Source organism: Colias eurytheme, chromosome 5, assembly GCF_061535395.1.
Source record: "Colias eurytheme isolate Ceu_HAF_F1 chromosome 5, ilColEury1 Martin Lab GWU primary, whole genome shotgun sequence".
NCBI classification, from domain to species: domain Eukaryota; kingdom Metazoa; phylum Arthropoda; class Insecta; order Lepidoptera; family Pieridae; genus Colias; species Colias eurytheme.
This window is the reverse complement of record NC_142984.1, coordinates 11363834-11385514: the sequence shown is the minus strand read 5'-3', so window position 1 is coordinate 11385514 and position 21681 is coordinate 11363834. Positions and strand designations below refer to the sequence as shown.

The following is a 21681-nucleotide window of genomic DNA, read 5'->3' as shown; positions in this document are numbered from 1 at the left end:
GACAGCTGCGCGAGGGATGTTTGTAACTAGAAATAAGTACGGCCTGCCAAAAAATGCTTAAGAGACACCCTGCGAGGGTGGATTTGACCTGGCTAACCCCTGCGAGGAGTAGTGGCCACATTTATGTATTCTGCTTCGAGCAAGAATACACCTTAGTGCTAATATAAAATTAGCAGTAAATAATCATTTAAATAATATAGCAATTAACAAGGTCCTTTAACTTATTTTCCAATGTTAGCGACAACTGTCCAGGATGAATTAATAAGAATTGATTTGACAATGGTAATTAATTATTATGTTTATATAAAAAAGAACTAACTATTTAATAAATTCATAATTCAAATCAATTCACTAAATTTTAAAATGAACTTCGATTCATATTTATTTTTGTTCATGCAATCGATGTAACATTTAGTTGCTTTATATCCGTTAACATTCCTTACGAACGCAACCATACCGTCGTAGGACGTTATATTTAATTGAACAAAATATTCTCCACTCACCCGCAATTTTTTACTTTTTGTCAAGGTGTACAAGTTTATAATATTATTCTAAAGCGTTAGAAGTGAATTGTAAATCCTTTGAAATAAATGTATCTAAATCTAATTTATATTAAGGTATCTCGATAATTATTATACGATAACCCTTTCAGCACAAGTTCAGTAAACCAAAGAATTTAATTGTAAAATTTTGGTACTTACTCGTTTAAACAAAAAAGTTGCATCATTTGAAACATAGGAAACGTAATTTTCAATCAAATTAGCCGTGTGTAATATGTCTATTTTCACATAAAAACGGATCAGAATAATACTCATAAAAGGACACGTATAGACTACGGATAGTTTTGAATGTGTGGTACATTCATGGTACGTATCTACTATACATGAGCGAATCCATCATTATTCAGTTGAGCGGTAACTCCCGTACGATTTATAAAATAATATCACAACATGTTCTGACATGTCGTGACTCGTGACTTCTTGGAGCTGACTCATCTCGTTCGATAATTTTTAGTAATAAACTATTATAGGAATTCCGAACCGTTCCTAGCGATAACGACAATGTAATAAAGTCGTAGCAATGGATTGTATGCCTGTAAAGCTTTGAGTTGGCTCATATCCATACTAAGTAGGTATTAATTGTAATTTTTCCAAGAAAAATTCACTTGTAACCTTGTAATAAAAACACATTATTAAAAATGACATAAATAATTAAAAATATCTATATACAAGAGAGGGTATTTGATATATCTAGTAATATCAAATAATCACAAAAGTAATATTAACGATTCGAGTAAAGCCGAACGGTAACACCGTTAAAATAGCTTTACTCACAGTATTAAAAATTCAAATATTAATTAGTACATATTGCATAATGAAATATTTCAAAAGAAAAGTTACTATTTCAAGTAAAATGTAACGGTTGTATCGTTAATTTTAAATATCTTTATTCATGCTATTAAGTATTTAAGCATATTGAAAAATAAACTATTGCTGAAGGATTCATTAAAAACCTCAGCATTTTAAATAAAGTCCAACGATTATACCGTTGACTTTAAAGATTTTTACTCATTTTTAAGTAAAATATTATTTGAATAGATGTAAAAATAACTCACTGTACCGATCCGACGGGATACACTTTTTAACACTTTTAGCACTTGCTTTAAGCAATACTTAATAGCACCAAGGTTGTAGTCTTGTAGACAACCTTCTCGCGGCGGAAGCTAGACGCCAATGAAAAAACATCCAGCGCCCGCACATTATCGTGCGCCCCGCCACCTGGTGGAGAGGTGTGCGAGAGAGATAGCATATATACAACGGAAAGAGAGGGCAAAATAGGCGGAAAAAGCTAGGTACCTTCTCAATGAAGTAAGCTTCAAATTACGGTCAAGTGTTTAATATAAATCAAGATAAATAATGTAACCTACAATATAATAAGGATGAATAATTTGTTGACAGCCTTGTCAAAGCTGATAAGCATCTGGTGAAATTGCACAAAATTAAATTAAGTTTACGTGACACGCAATAAAAAATAAATTATTTATTTGTGCAAGAATTAAGTAGATGCCACCTGATATTAAAGAAAATATCTTTAAAATGCATATACAAAAGTAGGTCCCATTGTTATTCGTAACTAAAGTCTGATGTTTGTGTTGGTCATTGTAAATAGAGATGGAAAACACTGCTTTGGAATATTCATGTTTTAAACATGCTTTCAGAAACTATTTTTTTAATTCATTTTCTTCCACACAATAATTTTCAATTGCTGTTCAGTTAATAAGACGAAACTAAAATGTTATACTTATCACTTTATTTTTTTGTAAACTTTGACTTGACGTGGTAATTCTGTGTAACATTACCTATACATAATATATTGTATAGACCGACTCCGAAAAAGATACATAAGATACTGAAAAACGAATCCATACTAATATTATAAATGCGAAAGTAACTCTGTCTGTCTGTCTGTTACTCAATCACGCCCAAACTACTGAACCAATTTTCATGAAATTTGGTATGGAGATATTTTGATACCCGAGAAAGGACATAGGCTACTTTTTATCCCGGTAAAATGACGCAATCCCGAAAATATTTTTTTTTTCTTTGACTGCGCGGGCGAAGCCGCGGGCGGAAAGCTAGTAATAAAGTAAATGACCATATTGTTATGAGAAAACAACACAACTACAGTACAAAACTGCAGTATTTAACCAAAAAATAAATATTCGGTATAATCACTTTAACTATTCAAAAAAAATTATCGAATCGATAACCGTTTTGTACCTTAAATTGAACATAAAATCCTCTAAAAACGAAATACTCGCACAATATTCAAACAGGCCTATTAAACCCGCATTTATAGCAACACAATGGCCGATAAAAATCACCAAATATATGTATAATTACTTTATCAACGATGCAGTTACATCACGCTTGAAGCTTAATGAGCAAGGTTGAGAGCTTTATTGCATCCAACATATTTGTTATATTATTCTTCTTTGCAATATGCCCTGTACTTTAGTGTACGGGAAATAAACATATTTTTTTTGATTTTTAACTTTTATACACAACATAAACACATATAATATGTGGTCTATGATTGGCGAAATAAATCTTATTATTTCTGAAATAAGATGAACATTCCTATAGAAAAATGCTAAAAATGCTCATACAAAAATTGTTGAATTTGAAAATATTCAGTTGAATTTCATGCATGGGAAGCTAGTGTACAATATTTTTTCATATAATAATATACTAGTCCTCAACATAATTAAAGTTCTCTATCGCAAAATAAAATATTTTATCGTACAAATTATAAATTCAATAAGCCTATTGTTATCTTAAGCAATGTATGGCCATCTGTGTGTCTGTACCTCATGACTTGCTGTTCTATTGTAGTTTTAGTTAAGGTTTACCTAAGCTATTGCACAAGCTTTTCAATAGGTTGCTTCATATTGCATTTATTGTAAAATGGATTCATTCATCTTTTACAATAGTTCAATAATCGACATTGATTTGGTTTATCATTAAACATCGATACATTTAATAAAATTACGTATTCTTTTAAAGTAATTTAGATTAAACAATACATTTTTATTGTGTAGCTTCCTAACGCCTAAGTTCTATAAATGTCAAATCAAAAAGGTATTTACCTGGACCTTACTCGAAAGAAATTATGTTTGCACAATCAAATCGTTTGAAAATTTGTACAACAAGAGATTAAATAGGATTAACATCATTATAACATTATCTTTGATCTTGCCGCTCTATTAAATCGATAAACGGTTACATCTATCAATCAATAAACTTATGTAAATCAAACATGTCTATTATTTTGACATGAACCGATCGCAAAAAATCATAACTGTTTTGCTGTGTTGCGTAAAAACCGCCCCTGTTTCGAAATTTCGCGATTAATTTTCAACATATAAAAGCTTACATGACTCTTCGGAAATCAGTTGAACACTGTAAGTGAAGAAAAATGTTGAAAATTGTAAGTAATTTGCACTTTAAGATTTTAACTTTAGTCATAAATAATATTCGAGACGTTTATGATCATACTTCAAATAGAAAGTTATAAAAAATTATATATTCCTCATATAGACTAATTTTATTTTTTTTTTGTGTAAATTAGTTTCATATTTGATCTGCAAGATATATTTCATTAGCCAAAACAAATGTTTATTGAAAAGTTAATCGAAATCAATACTAAAATAACATTTTGTACAAAAACTAACTTAAAATAAATAAATGCGGCTACCCTTACAAATATATTTATTATATTACAATAATTACTTTAAATATATTGTTGCCAAAAATAGCATATCTCTGGATTAGTTACAGTTGCCAAAAAACACTTAACTCCCACCTTGAAATTTACATATAATGTTAACTTTAACCTTACTTACCTCGACTTAATCGAACTTATAAGCCAACCAATATTGTTAAGCCTCAAGTTATTAAAATTAAGTACCGTTGTGGTATTAAGTAAAATCGATTTAATATAAGATATTACAATAATATATTTACATATTAATATTTATTTTCTTCATATTGTTGAATAATTTATACATTTTAAACAAATATTTGTATTATATTTTAATAATTTTTAAGTCGACAATTACTTTTTTCTATACAAAAACCATATTTGATTCATAATGCACAATGCACTTATCGAATAAGAAGTAGGTTGCTGCTCTTTATTAAAGCGTGATTGAAGTGAAGATCTGAATAGGTTGGTCATTCATAGAAAAATTCATTATACCCTTTGTGCATCTTATGAAATTTTTCATATATTTATTTTATGTATTATTTTGCTTTTCTCTTTGTAGTTTTGAAAGTTAATATTCTGTAAGTTGTGTAATTAATTGACTCTATATCTAGGTATTAAAAATATACGAATAATTTGATTAAATCTGACCTGACTGTGTTATACCTAGTAAAAATTGTTGTTACAAATGTTCTTATTAAAGAACGATTTTCATATACTATATTACTATACTGAAACATTTATTTCCAGGTAATCCTCTCGTTCATTGGCTGCGCGCTATCCGCGCCCTACGACGCCTACGTACCGCTCGCCAAGACGACTCTCACCACCAGCAGTCATGCAGTGGACCACGGCAGCACACACGTCATCCCTGCAATCCCATTGGCCAAAACAACCCTGACTCAAAGCTCCCAATACGTCGACCACGGCAGCAGCCACATCATTCCGGCTATCCCATTGGCCAAAACAACCCTGACTCAAAGCTCCCATTACGTCGACCATGGCAGCAGCCATATTGTGCACGCACCTTTACATATTCCGTTAACTAAAACCACGTCCACACATAGCAACCAAGTGATCAACCATGGTGTGTACCATTCTGTACACCCCCTAATCCATGAGGTGGAACACCACCCCGTCGTTTTTCCAGCAACGTCCATATATTCATACAGAACTCCTGACTCTGCTATCACCCACCACTCTTCGGAGACACACGAAACTGTACCTTATTATGCGTATCATTAAAGTTAATTTAGCTTATGTATGTGTTTTATTGAATTTGATTATCATGAATAGAATTAGCTACTGTCCTTGTCCTGTAGTTACCTTTCAAATATTTTCACTTCATCGTATCCTATCATACTTCCTAACCTATCCTGGCCTACTTATAAAATTGAAAGTTTGTAAGAATTAATTACTCTTCCAAGCAAAACAGTGTATTTAACTATCTAATCTCGATTATAGTATATCACAAATACTTGATAAAGAGTGCCACACAATTTGGAAGTGAATCCACAGACTCCAGATGTGCATATAGATTAAGCCAAGAAAAATTAAAATGAAAATAACAATTTAATTATTCGTTTCATAAACACAATTTAACAAAGGCAGAAATTGATGCTATTAAACCAAGAATTATCACTAGATGCAAAAAAAGGTCGCGGTCATCGAGTGTGTTTATTTTTTATACAGTCATTAATAAAATCAGTCTTGTCAAATTTTAAGCGCCTGGCTATCAATAAAATCATTATTTTAGGCCTTGAATAAGCATGGGTTATGCAATACATAATTATAGTAACAAGGTAAGAGTTGGTCTGGCGGCTTCCTAGCTTTAGATGTAAGAGCCTTGGTTCAGTGGAAGAGTTTAAAATAATTGCGAAAAGGAAATGTCATATACAGGGTGTCCCACCGCGAAGGGACTTGTAGTTTTGCATACCCTGATCACGTAAAAGTACTCAAACAAAAAAATTACGTCCAAAAATTTTTGCTAAATTTTTCTGAAAACCCATGTTTTCTTCTCTAGCTTCGCGCAGCCGGCATATACCGCTTCGCTAATGTGAGCATTTTGTCTATGAAAACATAATCTTCATCGATAGCACGTGCTGGTGGCAAAGTTGGGCGGGTTGCTTGTTTTGGGTGTAGTACACATAGTGTTTTAAAAATTCATCTATTTGAAAAAAAAATGCTTTATAATAAGAAATTGGCAAGATTCAAAGATACCAAAATCATCGCCTTACTCCATGACGTGACGGCATTGACCTTTAAATTTTACTCTAAACGCGCCTACTACGAGGCGGGATTTTATGTTTAGAGCCCGACAAATTAACCCTTACGGGACATGCGCCTATGTTAAATGGTCCCCAAATAAAATAATCAGGGTAACAGCTGTAAAGTGCCCCATGGCCCATCGGGGACGTTTTGCACAAAAAGACAATAATAGGTACATGATTTACGGCAGCGGGTCGATGACTTCAGATAAATTATGAACGACCCTACAATTATGGAAATTAGGCTTTTTAGCTTTGATTTATCGGGAAGGGCGTGTTACTGAATAATTAAATTATCATTTGGATATTATGATATCTGGAGCAAAGTAAACACCAGTAGGTGTCATAGATTAGATATCACATAGAATCATGTCATAGATTTCCTGATCCTCAAAATATTATTATTAAGCAAATTATAATATATTTAGGTATTGTTATAAATAAATAAAATTTTCATGTGAAAGCTTGCGGAATCGTGAAGCTTCATATTATCTATATTAATATTATTAAGCTGAAGAGTTTGTTTGTTTGCTTGCTACTTTGAACGCGCTTATCTCAGGAACTACTGGTCCGTTTTGAAAAATTATTTAGGTGTTAGATAGCCCATTCATCGAGGAAGGCTGTCTATATATCATCACACTAAGATCAACAGGAGTGAAGCCATGCGGGTGAAACCGCGTAGCGCATCTAGTTTTAAATAATACTTGGGTAAAAGGTGTTAAGTTAATTTGTTGAATTTGATATTTTTGGTTTCATGGCATTAAAATGCTTTGTGTAGGTGAAGAGTTAGTTAAGTTAGAGCTTGTAGTGTAAAGCACAGTAGAATTACTCTCTCGACAAAATTCTACATGGAATGATTTTGCCTTCGAGTTTTTGTTAGTTTCAGCAATTTTTTATTAGGGAGACCTTTCCTCGTTATAATTTTTTTATACCACATCCAAAAACGTGTTTCTTAAATCGCTGTCAATTAAGACAAGTTTGCGATTTATTGTGAATATAGAATAAATACATGTAAGTAGGTTGATGCCAAGTTCAATCAGTCAAGTTAAGTTACGTAAGTTATAACTTGTTTTGGACCAGTACTCTGTAGAAAGTTACGTATGTTTTTTATATTAATAGTACTTATAAAGCCTTTATTTATGATTCTATGATAAGGAGGACTTTCTTTGTTCCTTGTAGAATATAATTTTAATATCAAAGAGACAAAATATTAGTACATTTTGTTTTTATTAGTAGGAACCTGCCGTAATATAAACGTTTTAAAAATATAAAACCGTTTTTTTTGTTTCAACGCGCTATTATCAGAAAGTCGTAACACGATTTCAAAAAAATATTTCACCATTTGGATATGTCCGCGTTCCCTGTGTGCTATTGGCCTTATATTTAGAGCCGAGCGTAGTCGGGTAGAACTAGTAGTAGTTGCAAAAGTTTCAAGATTTTTATCTCATTTTGAATACGCAACGGCTAAAATGCGCAAAATGATTTATTTTGACATAAATTAATAAGCAGAATGGAGCTTACTTTTTAACATAACTATTTAAATTATTAAATAATATTAAAAGCCGAGGCGGGTAGATAGTAAAACATAATTTAAATATTAACTATGTACTTAAACTTTATTACTATGTTATATTTGGACGTGACATAATAATCAAACCACAATGTTCTGCAAATAGTACAATTTAAAATTACGATAATATCCTTGTTATATTGAAAATTAATTGAATTATCAAACTAAATTTATTACTACTACATATTGGTATCATAAATACCATTTTAATTAAGAAAATTACATAAAAAACATTTCTTAAGCCGTTAAGATTATTCACTAGCCTTATTTGTGTTTAATTCGGCTTTTATGAGCGTAAAATTACGATTGTGTTGTTTTGTAATAAAATGTCTTGTTTATTGTCTGCTAAATAAGGATTATCTCAAAGCTTTCTTGTAATCAACTTGCGTTTAAAATCCGTTAAAATACTTAAGCCAAAAAGTAGATAGCCTGCGTTATCTATGCCTGCCTACCTGCGTTATCATGGGTATTCCCTGAAGCCTCGGTGAGAGAGAACTAGATAGTATGTTAAGAATATAAGATAAAATCTAAAAATCTTAATAACTTATTAAAAAAGTCTAACAATGTATGTTGGTTTGTAACAATGAGCTTTCCGATATTTTGTAGAATTTGATAGATTGTTGTAGATGCAATAGGAAGCTTTTACATTATTGATGTTAAGTTTCAATTTGTGAAACTAGATTAACTTTGTGCATATTTGCTTTTGTAGTTTTTTGTGTAGGTACAATAAAACTAGAAATATACAATGAATTAAAGTAATATTATTCCAGATGGATGATAATGTTGGTTTCCATAAATCATACTGGTTATGAAGGGTGCCTAACCATTGTGAAAATCTCAATGGAGTGGTCCATACGGACCGCTTTATTTTCACTTTCTTTTTCACTAATGAGATTGAACTGGAAAAAAATATTTAAAATTTAGCCTGTATCATTTGAAAATATTATATTAGTGTAGCTGTAGATTCATCTGTTTGTCTCCTTCTCGATGTAACTCTGAGCTATATTTGTTATCTAGGTATTGACTATGATCGTCAAGCGTGTTTGATATGTATTTTTCAAAGTGTTTAATACTAGAATAAATAATGTAATGAAGAAATTGGACGTAGAGCAATATTCGTATTCAAATAACTAATTGTTTCTATCCAATATGTCTGAAGATCACAAAGATTATAACAATAATCCAATTAGATCACTATACCAACCGCATATAATTTTTAATTTTAAACTTGCAAAACGTTACCATTTTCGATACAATCATAAGCCCAAAATAAAGGTAAGCTCATGACCGTGAGATATGATCAAGTACATACGCAATGTACAACTTTCGGCAGTTGGTATATAAGCGAGCTTCTGAGACTGCATAGTTAGATATTTCGGCAAGCTCCTCACAGTAACACTATTATCTGTGTACCAAAAAACTAATCATGCAGAAACTTGTGAGTGCCTTTTTTATTTTAATCGAGATTTAAATTTTAAGAAAGCTCAAACAAAAGATGTGGCGTGTTTTGTTTTGCATTGCTTTTGGTGTAAAGTATTGTGTGAATTCAAATAGTGGACTTTTGGTAGACCAGTCTTGATTGAGACTATCCTACAGAGGAGGAGATAGTGTTAAAATTTCGCGAATATAAGTGCTTCTTTATACTATTGTTACGATAGTTCATGGGACTGAAAAAATTATAAATTAAAAAAAGCATTTAGTGCATTGCCCGTGTATCATTCATGTTGTACCTTTTATGAATATAAATATAATAAAAACTATATAATAAGAAAAAACATTAAATAGTCATCGGGTTCAAATCATAAAAACTGCAGTTTAAATCTAAATATTTTCTTATTTGTTAAAGCTCGCGTTAATTTTATTTGGCTTGATTAAAAATGTAAATGAAATAAACGATTGTCTTAAGGCTCCAACATAATTAAGTGTCAACTAAGTTTTAAGTGATCGTTAGGGGTTGAATTTGAATTTTAAATAAATGTTCTGTTGGATATAATATTAAATTGTCTTATACTGTGCTTTGGTTTTATGAGGGATTCGTTAACTGACGTGAAAATGGCACTAATTTAGCTAAAACTTTAGTTACTTATATTTTATTATGTTTATTCTGTCGCCTTTTATTATTTACTAGCTGTACCCTGCGGTTTTACCCGCATTGCTCCGCTATTGTTGTTCTTAGCGTGCCTATAGCCTTCCTCGATAAATGGGTTATCTAACACCGAAAGAATTTTTCAATTGGTATATGATATAATACTGGCTTTAATCTATGAACTTATCAAACTTCAGAGGTTGAACAATGGTTACATAGTTTCAAAAGATATCGAAAAACAAAATATTTCCTGCTATAAAACTGTAGATTTAAGTTGTTCATGTGAATTCTTCCTTTTAAATAACACAATATACATCATTGCAGTTGGTTTTCGCCGCTTTCCTGGCCTGCGCCGCCGCCGCCCCTGGCGTGCTCCTGCACCAAACCCCCGTGGTGGCTGTCCACGCGCCTGTGGTCCACACCGTGCCCCTGGCCTCCAAGACCACCATCACCAAGAGCAGCCAGCTGGTTAACCACGGCTCTCCAGTGGTCCACGCTGTCCACACACCCGTGGTCGCTTCCGTACCTATCGTCAAGTCCGTGCCAGTTGTTCCAGTAGTTCACGCGCCAGTAGTTCACGCTCCAGTAGTTCACGCTCCAGTAGTTACCCCAGTGGTCGTTAAGACCGCCCCAGTTGCTGTGTCTCACAGCAGCTCGTTGGTCCACCACGCCCCGCTTAAAGCTCTGCCAGTTGTTGCTATCCACTAATTTATTTTGTAGCGTTTAATAAATATTTTATTTTTCATTTTGTTGTTTTATTTACAATTAATATGTAAATGATGAAAAAAAAAGACGTGTGGCGGGGACTGCCGCGGTAAAGCTATTGCATGCTATGCCTTCAAGCCACACCTCCGTGCCCGTCGGAGTGGAGAGCGTGAGGTTTTTCGTTACTAAATTTCTGGATTCGGTCCCCGCGCTCAGGGCCCGCGATAGAAGCTATGCAATAGCTTTTAAAACATTATTTAAAGAGAAAAACATCACAAGCTGGAAAAGCTTTTTTAAGAGTCTATGAATTTCTTAATTGTGTTTTTGCATCTCTCACAATACGACTATTTTGATAGAGTTGCTATTTTCATACTTTTACAATATAATTTCCGTGGTATAAATTTTAAATCCGTTTCTAGGACCTATCGTTCAATTTAGTGTAATATCTAAATCAATTTATTCAAAAAATTGCCCGATCGTCCCTCACTTAGTTAATAACTTTCTTATTAACTTAAACTGTCTTTTTAAGTTCTCGTATTTATATCTTCACAAAATTTACGAATCGGGATTAAAGCATATTTTTTTAATTATTTTTATTTTATTCTTTGTTTGATATCAGCTTATTTTTTGCGGTGTAATAGACGGATAAACAAATGCTGTCGCATCTAAATCACACAGTTTTAAGTTAATAATTTTCATACATCTTTAGAAACGCATACACAGTAATCTTAACTTTCACATTTATAACCAGTGTTTCATTATTAGGACCATAACTGATAATATAACTTACATCACACATAATTTAACACATAATATTCCCAGGAACGATTGCACAAGTATAATATAACATACATACAAAGAATTCTTCTCCGTAACGTTAGAAATTCGTGCCGATGGGCGAGAAATATCTTTCCTAAAGCGGATTTGAGAGGCGCAGGGAAATCCAACATTTTCGTCGTATATATAAATTGTCAAGTAACCAATTGGTTAGTCAAAGTTGAATCTCGGTGAGAAATGGCTTCGAAAACTATATTCTTGGTGAGTTTTGTATATTTTAAACAATTTATTCGCAAAATAAAAGCTTAACATAGCTCTATCTCATACATTTAAAACATAGAATGAATTGTGATTCATGAGTATCAAGATTATTATTTGTATACTATTTGTATACATTATTATTTGTATACTTAATAGATTCTTTTCTTTATTTATTTTTTACCATATCCCATTCCAATAGAATACAAGTAGATTCGAATGATGAAATGTTCATATGGCTTTTTATTATGATAAGATTTGTAATTAAAAAGACTGATTCTATTTATTAATTTAATAAGTTAATTTTAATTCCATGGTGCTATGAAAATCTTTTACTAAATTTTCATATAAAAACTTTAATCTGCATCTACATCGAAACCTCATTGCATTTATTTTTATTTTTTGCAGATCTTCCTATCTCTTTTGGCGGTTAATGCAAAACCAGTGACGGTATCGGTATCGCATCCACCGATTCTACGATTGCACGCACCAATCATAAATCACGTGCCAATCATACATCATGCACCAATCATACATCATTCTCCAATCATTTACCATGCGCCAATCATACATGCTCCGCTTGATGTGTCTTCTCTAAGTACGCTGTTTCATCCACTTCATACACATTTCTTTTCTTCGCCGTTGCTTTTCAAGTAGAAAAACTATTTAGATGTATTTTAAGGGATATTGCAAGGCGTTACCCGGCAATTTCGACTATGTTCAACCTCTATAAAGTCTAGTACAACATAAAGCACAATACCGAAAAAAATATATAAAATAGGATGGTCTTTGATCTTTAATTGCTCGCGAGGACTTTTTTCCAAAGTTTCCAAAGTAGATTTCTAGAAAAAAAATGTGCCGTGGTCATCGATTTTTCCGCAAATACTCTATAAACTTCGTAACCTGCTGACTTAGAGCTCTGAAAATTTTATCTTATATATAAAAATGAATCGCAAAATGTGTTGGTAAGCGCATAACTCGAGAACGGCTGAACCGATTTCGATAATTCTTTTTTTATTATATTCCTTGAAGTACGAGGATGGTTCTTATGTAGAGAAAACGTAAATATTATGTACCACGGGCGAAGCCGGGGCGGACCGCTAGTGTTTAATAAATTATCAGTTACACAACAGTCCCTGACGAGGATTTTTTGTTTCACTGATTAGTATCTTTTTAAATACAAAATGCGAGGAAAAAAGAAGGTGCAGCGGGAGAGGTTTGAGATCCGTCTAGTATCCTCAAGGTTATTAGCGCATGTAAAAGCCTTAACTGTAATTATGGGTAAATGCACTTTATTTGGTATCTACATAAGAGTGTAAATAATTGTAGATGTCTAAGTAATGTATAGGTTTCCCTCAAAGACCGAAAACGCACATTGAGCAAAAAAAAAGCACACAATACGTTGTCTTCTATAACCAACTTATAGTATGTAAATATATTTTGTCTATTGTCTATTGTCTATTGTATTACGTAGGTACAATATCGATATTATTGTATAATAGCACGGCCAGTATTTCCATATTATGTAAAGTATGTTAATATGTCTATAAATTTGTATATAATGTACAATATATTATACGGAGTAAATATTAATTATCGCTATGAATTCCTTATTGTTAGCTAGCTTCCTACTTTAACTTCCCATTATAATTATGATGATTATTTTAACCGAAATATTGCCTTTCCGTTTCATATTAAAGTGAAACTTTTGTCACATCGTCTCAAACTTTTTGGTCTGTGTAGCGCAGCGGCCGTACGATAATTATCGTACAAATACGATAATTTTGTGCCTAAGTCACTTTTACGTGGTTTCATAAAACCACACAACTTTTTTTTAAGTATCTTCTAATTATAACTAGATACGTAAAAACTTTCATTAGGGCAAGATCAGGAATGTAAGTGTGTAAAATAATTAAACACTAGATACTTTTATAGATTCAACATGATTTTCAGCAATAACATGCGATTGTTTTATTGAATAGCGTAAAGATTCAACGTTCCCGGATTAAAAGATCCTTTAACTTTTCGATCCGTCATGATCAATACAAATAAAAACTGCTGCAACGAGTTACCGTATAAATAGTAACAAGTCTCCGTATTATGAAAGTTACCAGTTAATTACTTTTGCTGATAAGAAAATATATATGGGTCTTACAATTATAATATTCATTTATTTTATATTATCATAAAAGTATTCTCTATTAAAAAAATACATATAAGAATAACCTTTACTTACCATTACATAATAGTTATTAGTTACCCACCACGTTAGTTCTATTTTCAGTGTTATTTTGGTTGATAGTGTTTCAAAATCACATTGTTATTTTGAAATATCAATAACCATTATATTTTTATCATTACCTTCAAGGGAAGTTGACCTAGATAGACATGTAGGTTATCGGTACAAACTATAGCGACTTATTAGAACCATTCTCTGGAGGAATCAAATTCTTGTCCTATTTAGGTAATAACTATATGAAATAGGCTGATTGTACACGAGACTGATAGAACAAGGATTCACTATTTGAACTATCGTTTTGCTATTTGAATGTCGCGTATAAGGAGTATTAAATCTTGACAAGTAAAAATAAGACCATTTTATTGTAATTAACAAGCAAGCATTTTAATAGCTTCGTTTGCTCTCATATTAGTTAGATATTACAAAATAAATACTAATTCGAAACATGTACCTAGTTAAAAAATACATTTTTTGATACGGTTATAAACATACATCCATATTAAGACCCTGTTGTAAATTAAATTAAGTATTAAAAACAGGAAGAGCAGAATAATTTTATTCGTCTAATCCAAAAATTGTTTGAATACTTTAAAACAGTGAGAAAATTGACAAATAAAAAGTTCTAGCGGTTAACACGCTCGCGACTAAAACACCTAAAACCAAAGGGCTTAAACATACTTATAGGCGATCGAGGTCGTGTCTCTTAGATGGTTTGTTTTCCTCTATATTATTACAAATTTTGGAAAGGCTTATAAATCCATTTGTGTTGCTTATTTAAATTATTGGAAAATTGTATGATTACTTGCTTTGTTTATTCTGTTGATTAATTAAATTAACTTTTTGTTTACATTTCTGTGATTTCGTTTATACAATCTTAGTTAACTGTAAATAATAAAAGTGTAACTGGTAGCCACATAGTAATAATGTTTTCATTTTATCCATGTTTTAGGTATATAGGATACTAGGTTTCCGCCCGCTGCTTCGCCCGCACAAATAACACAATATAGAAAAACCCGCATAGTTCCCGTTCCCGTGGGATTTCCGGGATTGCGTCATTATCCCGGGATAAAAAGTAGCCTATGTCCTTTCTCGGGTATCAAAATATCTCCATACCAAATTTCATGAAAATTGGTTCAGTAGTTTAGGCGTGATTGAGTAACAGACAGACAGACAGAGTTACTTTCGCATTTATAATATTAATAAAGTATGGATTTGCATTAGATCTATTGACTTCAAAAGCTATTTTTTTTCCTAAAATGAACCTAACTAGGGTATCATTATTGAAAATTACGATCTAGCCTTATACTATAGGATAATGAGTAATATAAATCTAACTAATAAAACTAATTTGCTAGGTATGTCTAAGAACGTGTTTAAAAGCTGATTAAGTTAATCTCATGTAAAATATTCAATAACTGCATAGCAAAAACAAATTGATTGATTCTTTAACATTAAAACTTAGTCCATAGAGTAGATCGAAATCCTAGAATACTAAGGAAACTGTATACCTGAAAACTATTGTTATATCCTACTCCATGATTGATAAATCCTGAATGAAATGAAAGAATATACCTACCCTGCTATTTATAGTCTATAGAAACCCTATATACTTTATCTTTAAACTTGTATCCCTAATACACATAACATAATACTAATAGACAACGACCCTTTGGCCTTAGAATTTAATTAACTATAAGATCTAGGCCGATACTCGGTCAGACCCTTAGGTAATAAATTATAACATACAGCCTTAGCTCTGACTAATAGCCCATAAAGAAGAATATGTTCAGTATTATTTAAATAGATAATCCATACATAATATAACTCAGCATTATGTAATATCTCAATGGAAATCACATATTCTATACATTGCAAGAAAGCACAATTTTATTCAAAAGAAAAAGTGAAATCAATAATATGTATTATATTGTTTTAAAAATCCAAAATATATTCAGGAGAAAATCATATATTATATTCTTAAGAAAATGCCCATACTTAATTTATAGGATCTCTTACAATTCACAAATACGTTATTGAACAACTATTGTCACATATGCAAATTTTCTTTCTTATACTGTTTTTCCTAAACGCATTTTTTATGAAAATAATGTGAAGAATTGTAAAAATTATCTTCAATCTAAACGTACTTACGTAACATAACATCATACTTTTCAAATTAATATTTATTTTACTACGCATTTTAAGGAATACACGTTAAACGTAATGACCTAGTTTTTCGAAATGATAACTCTCTATTTTCCAGAATTTGAAGTATTATAATATGACGTGACTAATTTATACGAAATCTGTGCACCACTGTGTGCCTGATTGAGTAATAAACATCTAAACAAACAAACAATTGCTAAAAAAAACATGACGTGATAACCGATATAAAGTTATTAACTTAGGAAAACAGCTTAAATCTATTTGCTTTTAATACCCAGTTGAACCTATGCTATCAATAAAGATTTTAAAACTAACAAGGTATGTTGTTTTTACTCCACTATTATATAAGAAGGCAGATAAGAGAAAAAACATTTGCTCCTGACCGCATTGTAGCTATAGTCGACCTTTGGATGTCTATATGTAGAATGTCATAAGGGTACATGTGTTCTATAGAATAGTTTTAATACGGCTAAAAATATATATTTTTATTTATTTTAAATTAATTCAAATAAAACTAAACTAATACAAGAAGAAGGAATTCCTTGATGCCATCGAACATAATTTACTTAGTTATCTATTTTTGCTACAATTTATGTTCAAAATGTATGAAAGTACAATAAAAAGAACGTAATTTTCTCTTCCTTGTAAAACAGATGGCTTATATAGTCAGTATTTAATGTAATAAGATAGTTACATAGTTTACAGGTGACTGTAATCCACAGGGATATTTACACATGTATGAAGTATTTCCTCATTCCCATTACCTGGGCACCTGCCTAGAAAAAGTTTAGGTATCTGTGTTTTTTGATAAACTCAAAAATTAAGAAAGCATACAACGATTTCCTTCTTTTCATGTTGCTGTATCACGTCACAACTTCACATAGTTTACTTACAATGTAGAAGACTATATTGAAATCAAATCAACCTTACTTGTGATTACAGACAATAAACTATGATATAATGCTAATGGAAAATTTAATTAAACAATAAGAACATTAACTATTCATCCGATACATTGCTAATATCTATTTTACCCATAATAACAAAGATAATATTGCAAAATGAAGGAAGTTTGATTGTGACGCGTCTATTGTTTTTTAAGTCTATGGCGTATATACTTTTATATATATATAAAGTAGCCGTAAGCTGTGAGAAACATACAAGACGTATATCCCAAGATGGCACGACACTTGTTAATCGTAAGTATCTTTGATTATATGTATTTAATTAATCTTTTCGTTTTGTCACCACAAGTTCGCTCAATAACTTGAATTCTTGAAAGAAATTAAGTTGTACCGAAAAATTCTTTATGTTTGCCGCCAGTTATTAATAATTATGCTTGCGTGCTGAGTGTTGAATTCGTATCTGAAGTACTAAACAGTTTTTTCCGTAGTTTCTCTTTAAAACATTAAAACATTTATTAAAATTTTGCCTATTTAGATATAAACAAATAATTCTAGATATAAATACATCACTTCATTTTATCTTCGCAAATTTTTATCATTTGTTTTTATTTTATTTATTTTTTGTAAAATGCCTATATATATAAGTCTTGAATCAGATTATTAGATAATAAGTAGTGTATAATTTATTAAATTTTTTGAAAATCATTATTCGTGTTAAACATACAAATGTTATACAATTATCAAAATTAACGTCTTTAAATCCTTCCAGATTGTGGCAGTTATTGCAGTAGCAGCGGCCCTTCCAGACCCAGGGTACCACGTGGTCCACACAGCACCACTATACCACGCACCAATCGTCCACCACGCGCCGGTTTTGCACCACGCACCAATCATACATCACGCTCCAATCGTGCATCACGCTCCAATCGTGCATCACGCACCAATCGGTTACCATCAACCGGTTGTTAAAGTGAAATCACACTATCATCTTTTTGGTAAATAAACTGTAGAATGGTATTTTTGTGTTTTTATTTTGTGCGTGATTGTAATGAGAAGCATCAGTATTGAATATTAAATACCTATAGAATAATTAAGTGACAATATTAATTTATCAGGCTCACCTTTATTTACATAAATTGTAATGTTTTAATTATTGTTAAATTAATTGTTGCGAAGCGTGTACAAAACAGTAAATATTTTCTTCACCTTATTGGAAAATGTTACCAGTCTATCATTTATGAGTATATACTTTATAACGTACCTATTGTCTTTAAAAATTTTAGTGCTTTATTTTATGTGAATATGAATATCGCCGTAGTAGAGTAGTTCATATAACATCAATGAATTTGTAAACTACGTTTCAATGGATTTCGCGAAACCAGGAATGAGCTCAACAATGTGAGATATAATAACTAAAACCAATCAAACTTATAGTTTAAAACTTGTAGTTATTAGTTAATACATAGTTATAGTTTAAAACTTGTTGGTGATGTGAATGAACGCACGTGCCGGCTTTCAAAGCAGTTCAGTTGTTGCGGACTTGCACTTTGTTTAATTAGTTTATTAAGTATAGGGTTAATAAATACGAACTAATATAGAGAGGAATTATTTTGTCTGTTTGTAGCGAATGAGCTCCGGATTTAATAGATCGATTTTAAAAGTTCTTTCAAACTCAAACATTTATTTATTCAATAAGTTTTCTTCGAGAAGCACTTTTGTATCGTCATAACATATTTTTAACATTAACTACCGATTCAGAAAGCTGTATCTATGGAGAAGAACCGGCAAGAAACTATGAATTTTCACCAATGGAAAGCTTCATTCATGTGTAGATAGGTAGAGTCTATAATTTGATTTTTTTTCTCTAATCACTATGCGCATGATAACATCTTGTGTTTAATTTTGAAAGACAATATAATAATATTATTAATATAAATAAAGTACAGTATATTCCTATTTATTTTATTTTTTAGAAGTTGATAGAACACTAATTACTTATATATGTTATAGTCAAAGTCCGATACACAGTCTCTTCGCGGAAGGACTGGTTTATCCTAGGTTTGGCCAAAGCCATCAGGCAATCCCCGAAATACATTTCAATTTCGCCCTTTGCCTGAAGTATTTTTAGTCAAACCCAGGAGCTCCTAACTTTTCAGTCAAACGTCGAAAGTAAATTATTCTGTTTCGGTTTTGGCCTAGTCAATCCTAGAAGCGACTGCAATTCTCGGTCAAACGTTAATCTGAACATGTTTAAACAGGTTCATAATGTCTCGCGCGGACCGCGGTGTTCTATAGGTGTTCTATAAAGATTAATTTTTCATTTTAATTACCTAAGAAATTATTAAAACAATTAACATTAATGCCTCACCATGTCAGAAAAATGATTAATTTGTCACTTTAATTACCGAAGAAATTATTAAAACAATTAACATTAAAGTTAATGCCTCACCATGTCAGAAAAATGATTAATTTTTCATTTTAATTACTTAAGAAATTATTAAAACAATAAACATCAAAATTTTAAAAATGTTATTTTTTTATACTTAATCTTATACAAACTAACCTCCGTATATTCCAAAGCATTTATTTATTTATTTTATACTTTACCGCCTTTTGCACATCGTACAAAAGGCGGGCCTAATGCCACACGGCATTCTCTCAAAGCATCTCAAATATAAAAGTGAAAATCACGTAAGCTGACCAATCAGGTGTCAGAACTGGCAGAGTTAAGCGGACTTGAAAGCTGCTTAAATGATAAAATGCTTCCAAATATACGAAGATAAGACACTTCATACCTATATCGGAGTTTGACTCGTCAAACCCCGATTTAATAAAATTGTGTTTTGACGTTTGCCTGACCAAATTAGTCTCTCCCAGGTTTGACGAAAATTGTTTAGTCAAAGGCCGAAAATTTACATTTGTTTGGGCTTTGACTAAGTCATTCAGTCTGACCTGAGGATTGACCAGTCCAACCTAGGAGCGCCGGAGCTTCGGAGTTTGCCTATAACATATACACATTTTATCCTCCTACACTTGTTCTTTAGTATAGGAAAAAATTAGAATAATGATCAAAATAATAAATTCGTGCAATTAATTTCCGAAAAAACACTGTTACAAAGTCGTTTCTTTACGTATACACTCATCTATTAATAGAAGTGGTCCTAATAAAAAAGTTTCAATTAAAACATAATCACTTGGAGTCTTGCCTTAATAGAGAATCCTCTATTAAAAATCTTTAACCGACTTCAAAGAAAATGAGGATCTCAATTCACAGCATATTTATTTAATCATTATTTTCAAATCATGAATAATTGAAAATCAAACGAACTTACCAAGTGAAGTTCGATGACAATTATGTTTCGCAGCTTCATTCTTTGCGATTTATATTTTATACAACACATTATTAATACGATTACCATAACACAAATGTGTTCAGGAATTAATAAGACCTCTAAGAATTACAAAACATAAATACCTAATAGCGATATTGAGATTCGAGAGAAATAAACACCGATATAAGATCTAAGGTGTTACATATCAATTCATATGACCTACTAATCGATAACCTTTAGAAAGCGAAGGTAAATATAATTACTTGCAATTATGTGATACTATTATAATATACATATTTAATGTTTGGTACCTTGAAGGAATAAAAAGAATATTAAGACCGGTTAGTGCAGTGGTTAGTGACCCTGATTAAGCGGTTGTGGGTTCGATTTAGTCCATATTAATTTTATAGGTCAAAAAAAGTAAACTATGAATCAAATATTATGGACTTTAACTTTAATCGAAATGAAAGATTTTAACCCTAAGAGCATGATATTTGTCATAAAATGATTATTTACTAGATTTCCGCCCGCGGCTTCGCCGGCGTTTGCAAAGGAAAACCCGCATAGTTCCCGTTCCCGTGGGATTTCCGGGATAAAAACTATCCTATATGTTAATCCAAGTTACCCTCTATAAGTGTGCTAAATTTCATTGTAATCGGTTCAGTAGTTTTTACGTAAAAGAGTAACAAACACCCATACATCCATACATCCATACAAACTTTCGCCTTTATAATAGTATTAAGATTTGCTTCTAATTCATATGCATACTTACTACTATTAGTGAATGACATCGAGAAAAATCCAACATTCTAGAACTAAGTTTGATGGCATAACTATCAACTCCAAGGAGCTAATAAAAGGAATTAAAAGCCAAGCTTAAAGCCAAACCAGGAGGCTTGTTTCCTTATAATGGGTAGGTACCTTTATATTCCGATGCTGATACATGAATAGATACAATTTTAATCAAGTAATCTAAACCGTAAATTATGTTGTAGATAAAAAAGTAACAAATTAATGTAGCACTAAGTATTTCGATACTGTAAACTGGGATCGAATTTGCGAGCTTCTGAAAGTAATCGAGGGCTGCAGTTGAAAACTTTAAATTAAAAA

The 21681-nt window shown here is 31.6% G+C and overlaps 3 protein-coding genes and 1 long non-coding RNA gene across 4 annotated transcripts in view; 3 read left to right on the top strand and 1 right to left on the bottom strand.

The window, feature by feature from the left end:
* LOC149908683 (neuropeptide SIFamide receptor-like) overlaps positions 1–21681 on the bottom strand; it is a 103329-nt gene that overhangs the window by 16203 nt on the left and 65445 nt on the right. The gene's annotated exons all lie outside the window — the stretch shown is intronic.
* Positions 3953–5511, top strand: LOC149908687 (uncharacterized). The gene is made up of 2 exons (XM_090101639.1): positions 3953–3990; positions 5017–5511. The coding sequence occupies exons 1-2, from the start codon at positions 3979–3981 to the stop codon at positions 5509–5511; spliced, it is 507 nt and encodes a 168-aa protein (XP_089957765.1). The 5' UTR covers positions 3953–3978.
* On the top strand, positions 9468–10934 carry LOC149908686 (uncharacterized). The gene is made up of 2 exons (XM_090102341.1): positions 9468–9541; positions 10514–10934. The coding sequence occupies exons 1-2, from the start codon at positions 9530–9532 to the stop codon at positions 10895–10897; spliced, it is 396 nt and encodes a 131-aa protein (XP_089958467.1). The 5' UTR covers positions 9468–9529; the 3' UTR covers positions 10898–10934.
* LOC149908685 (uncharacterized) lies at positions 17419–18256 on the top strand. Its single transcript, XR_016456767.1, has 2 exons — positions 17419–17533; positions 18009–18256. It is a non-coding gene; the product is annotated as an uncharacterized LOC149908685 (long non-coding RNA).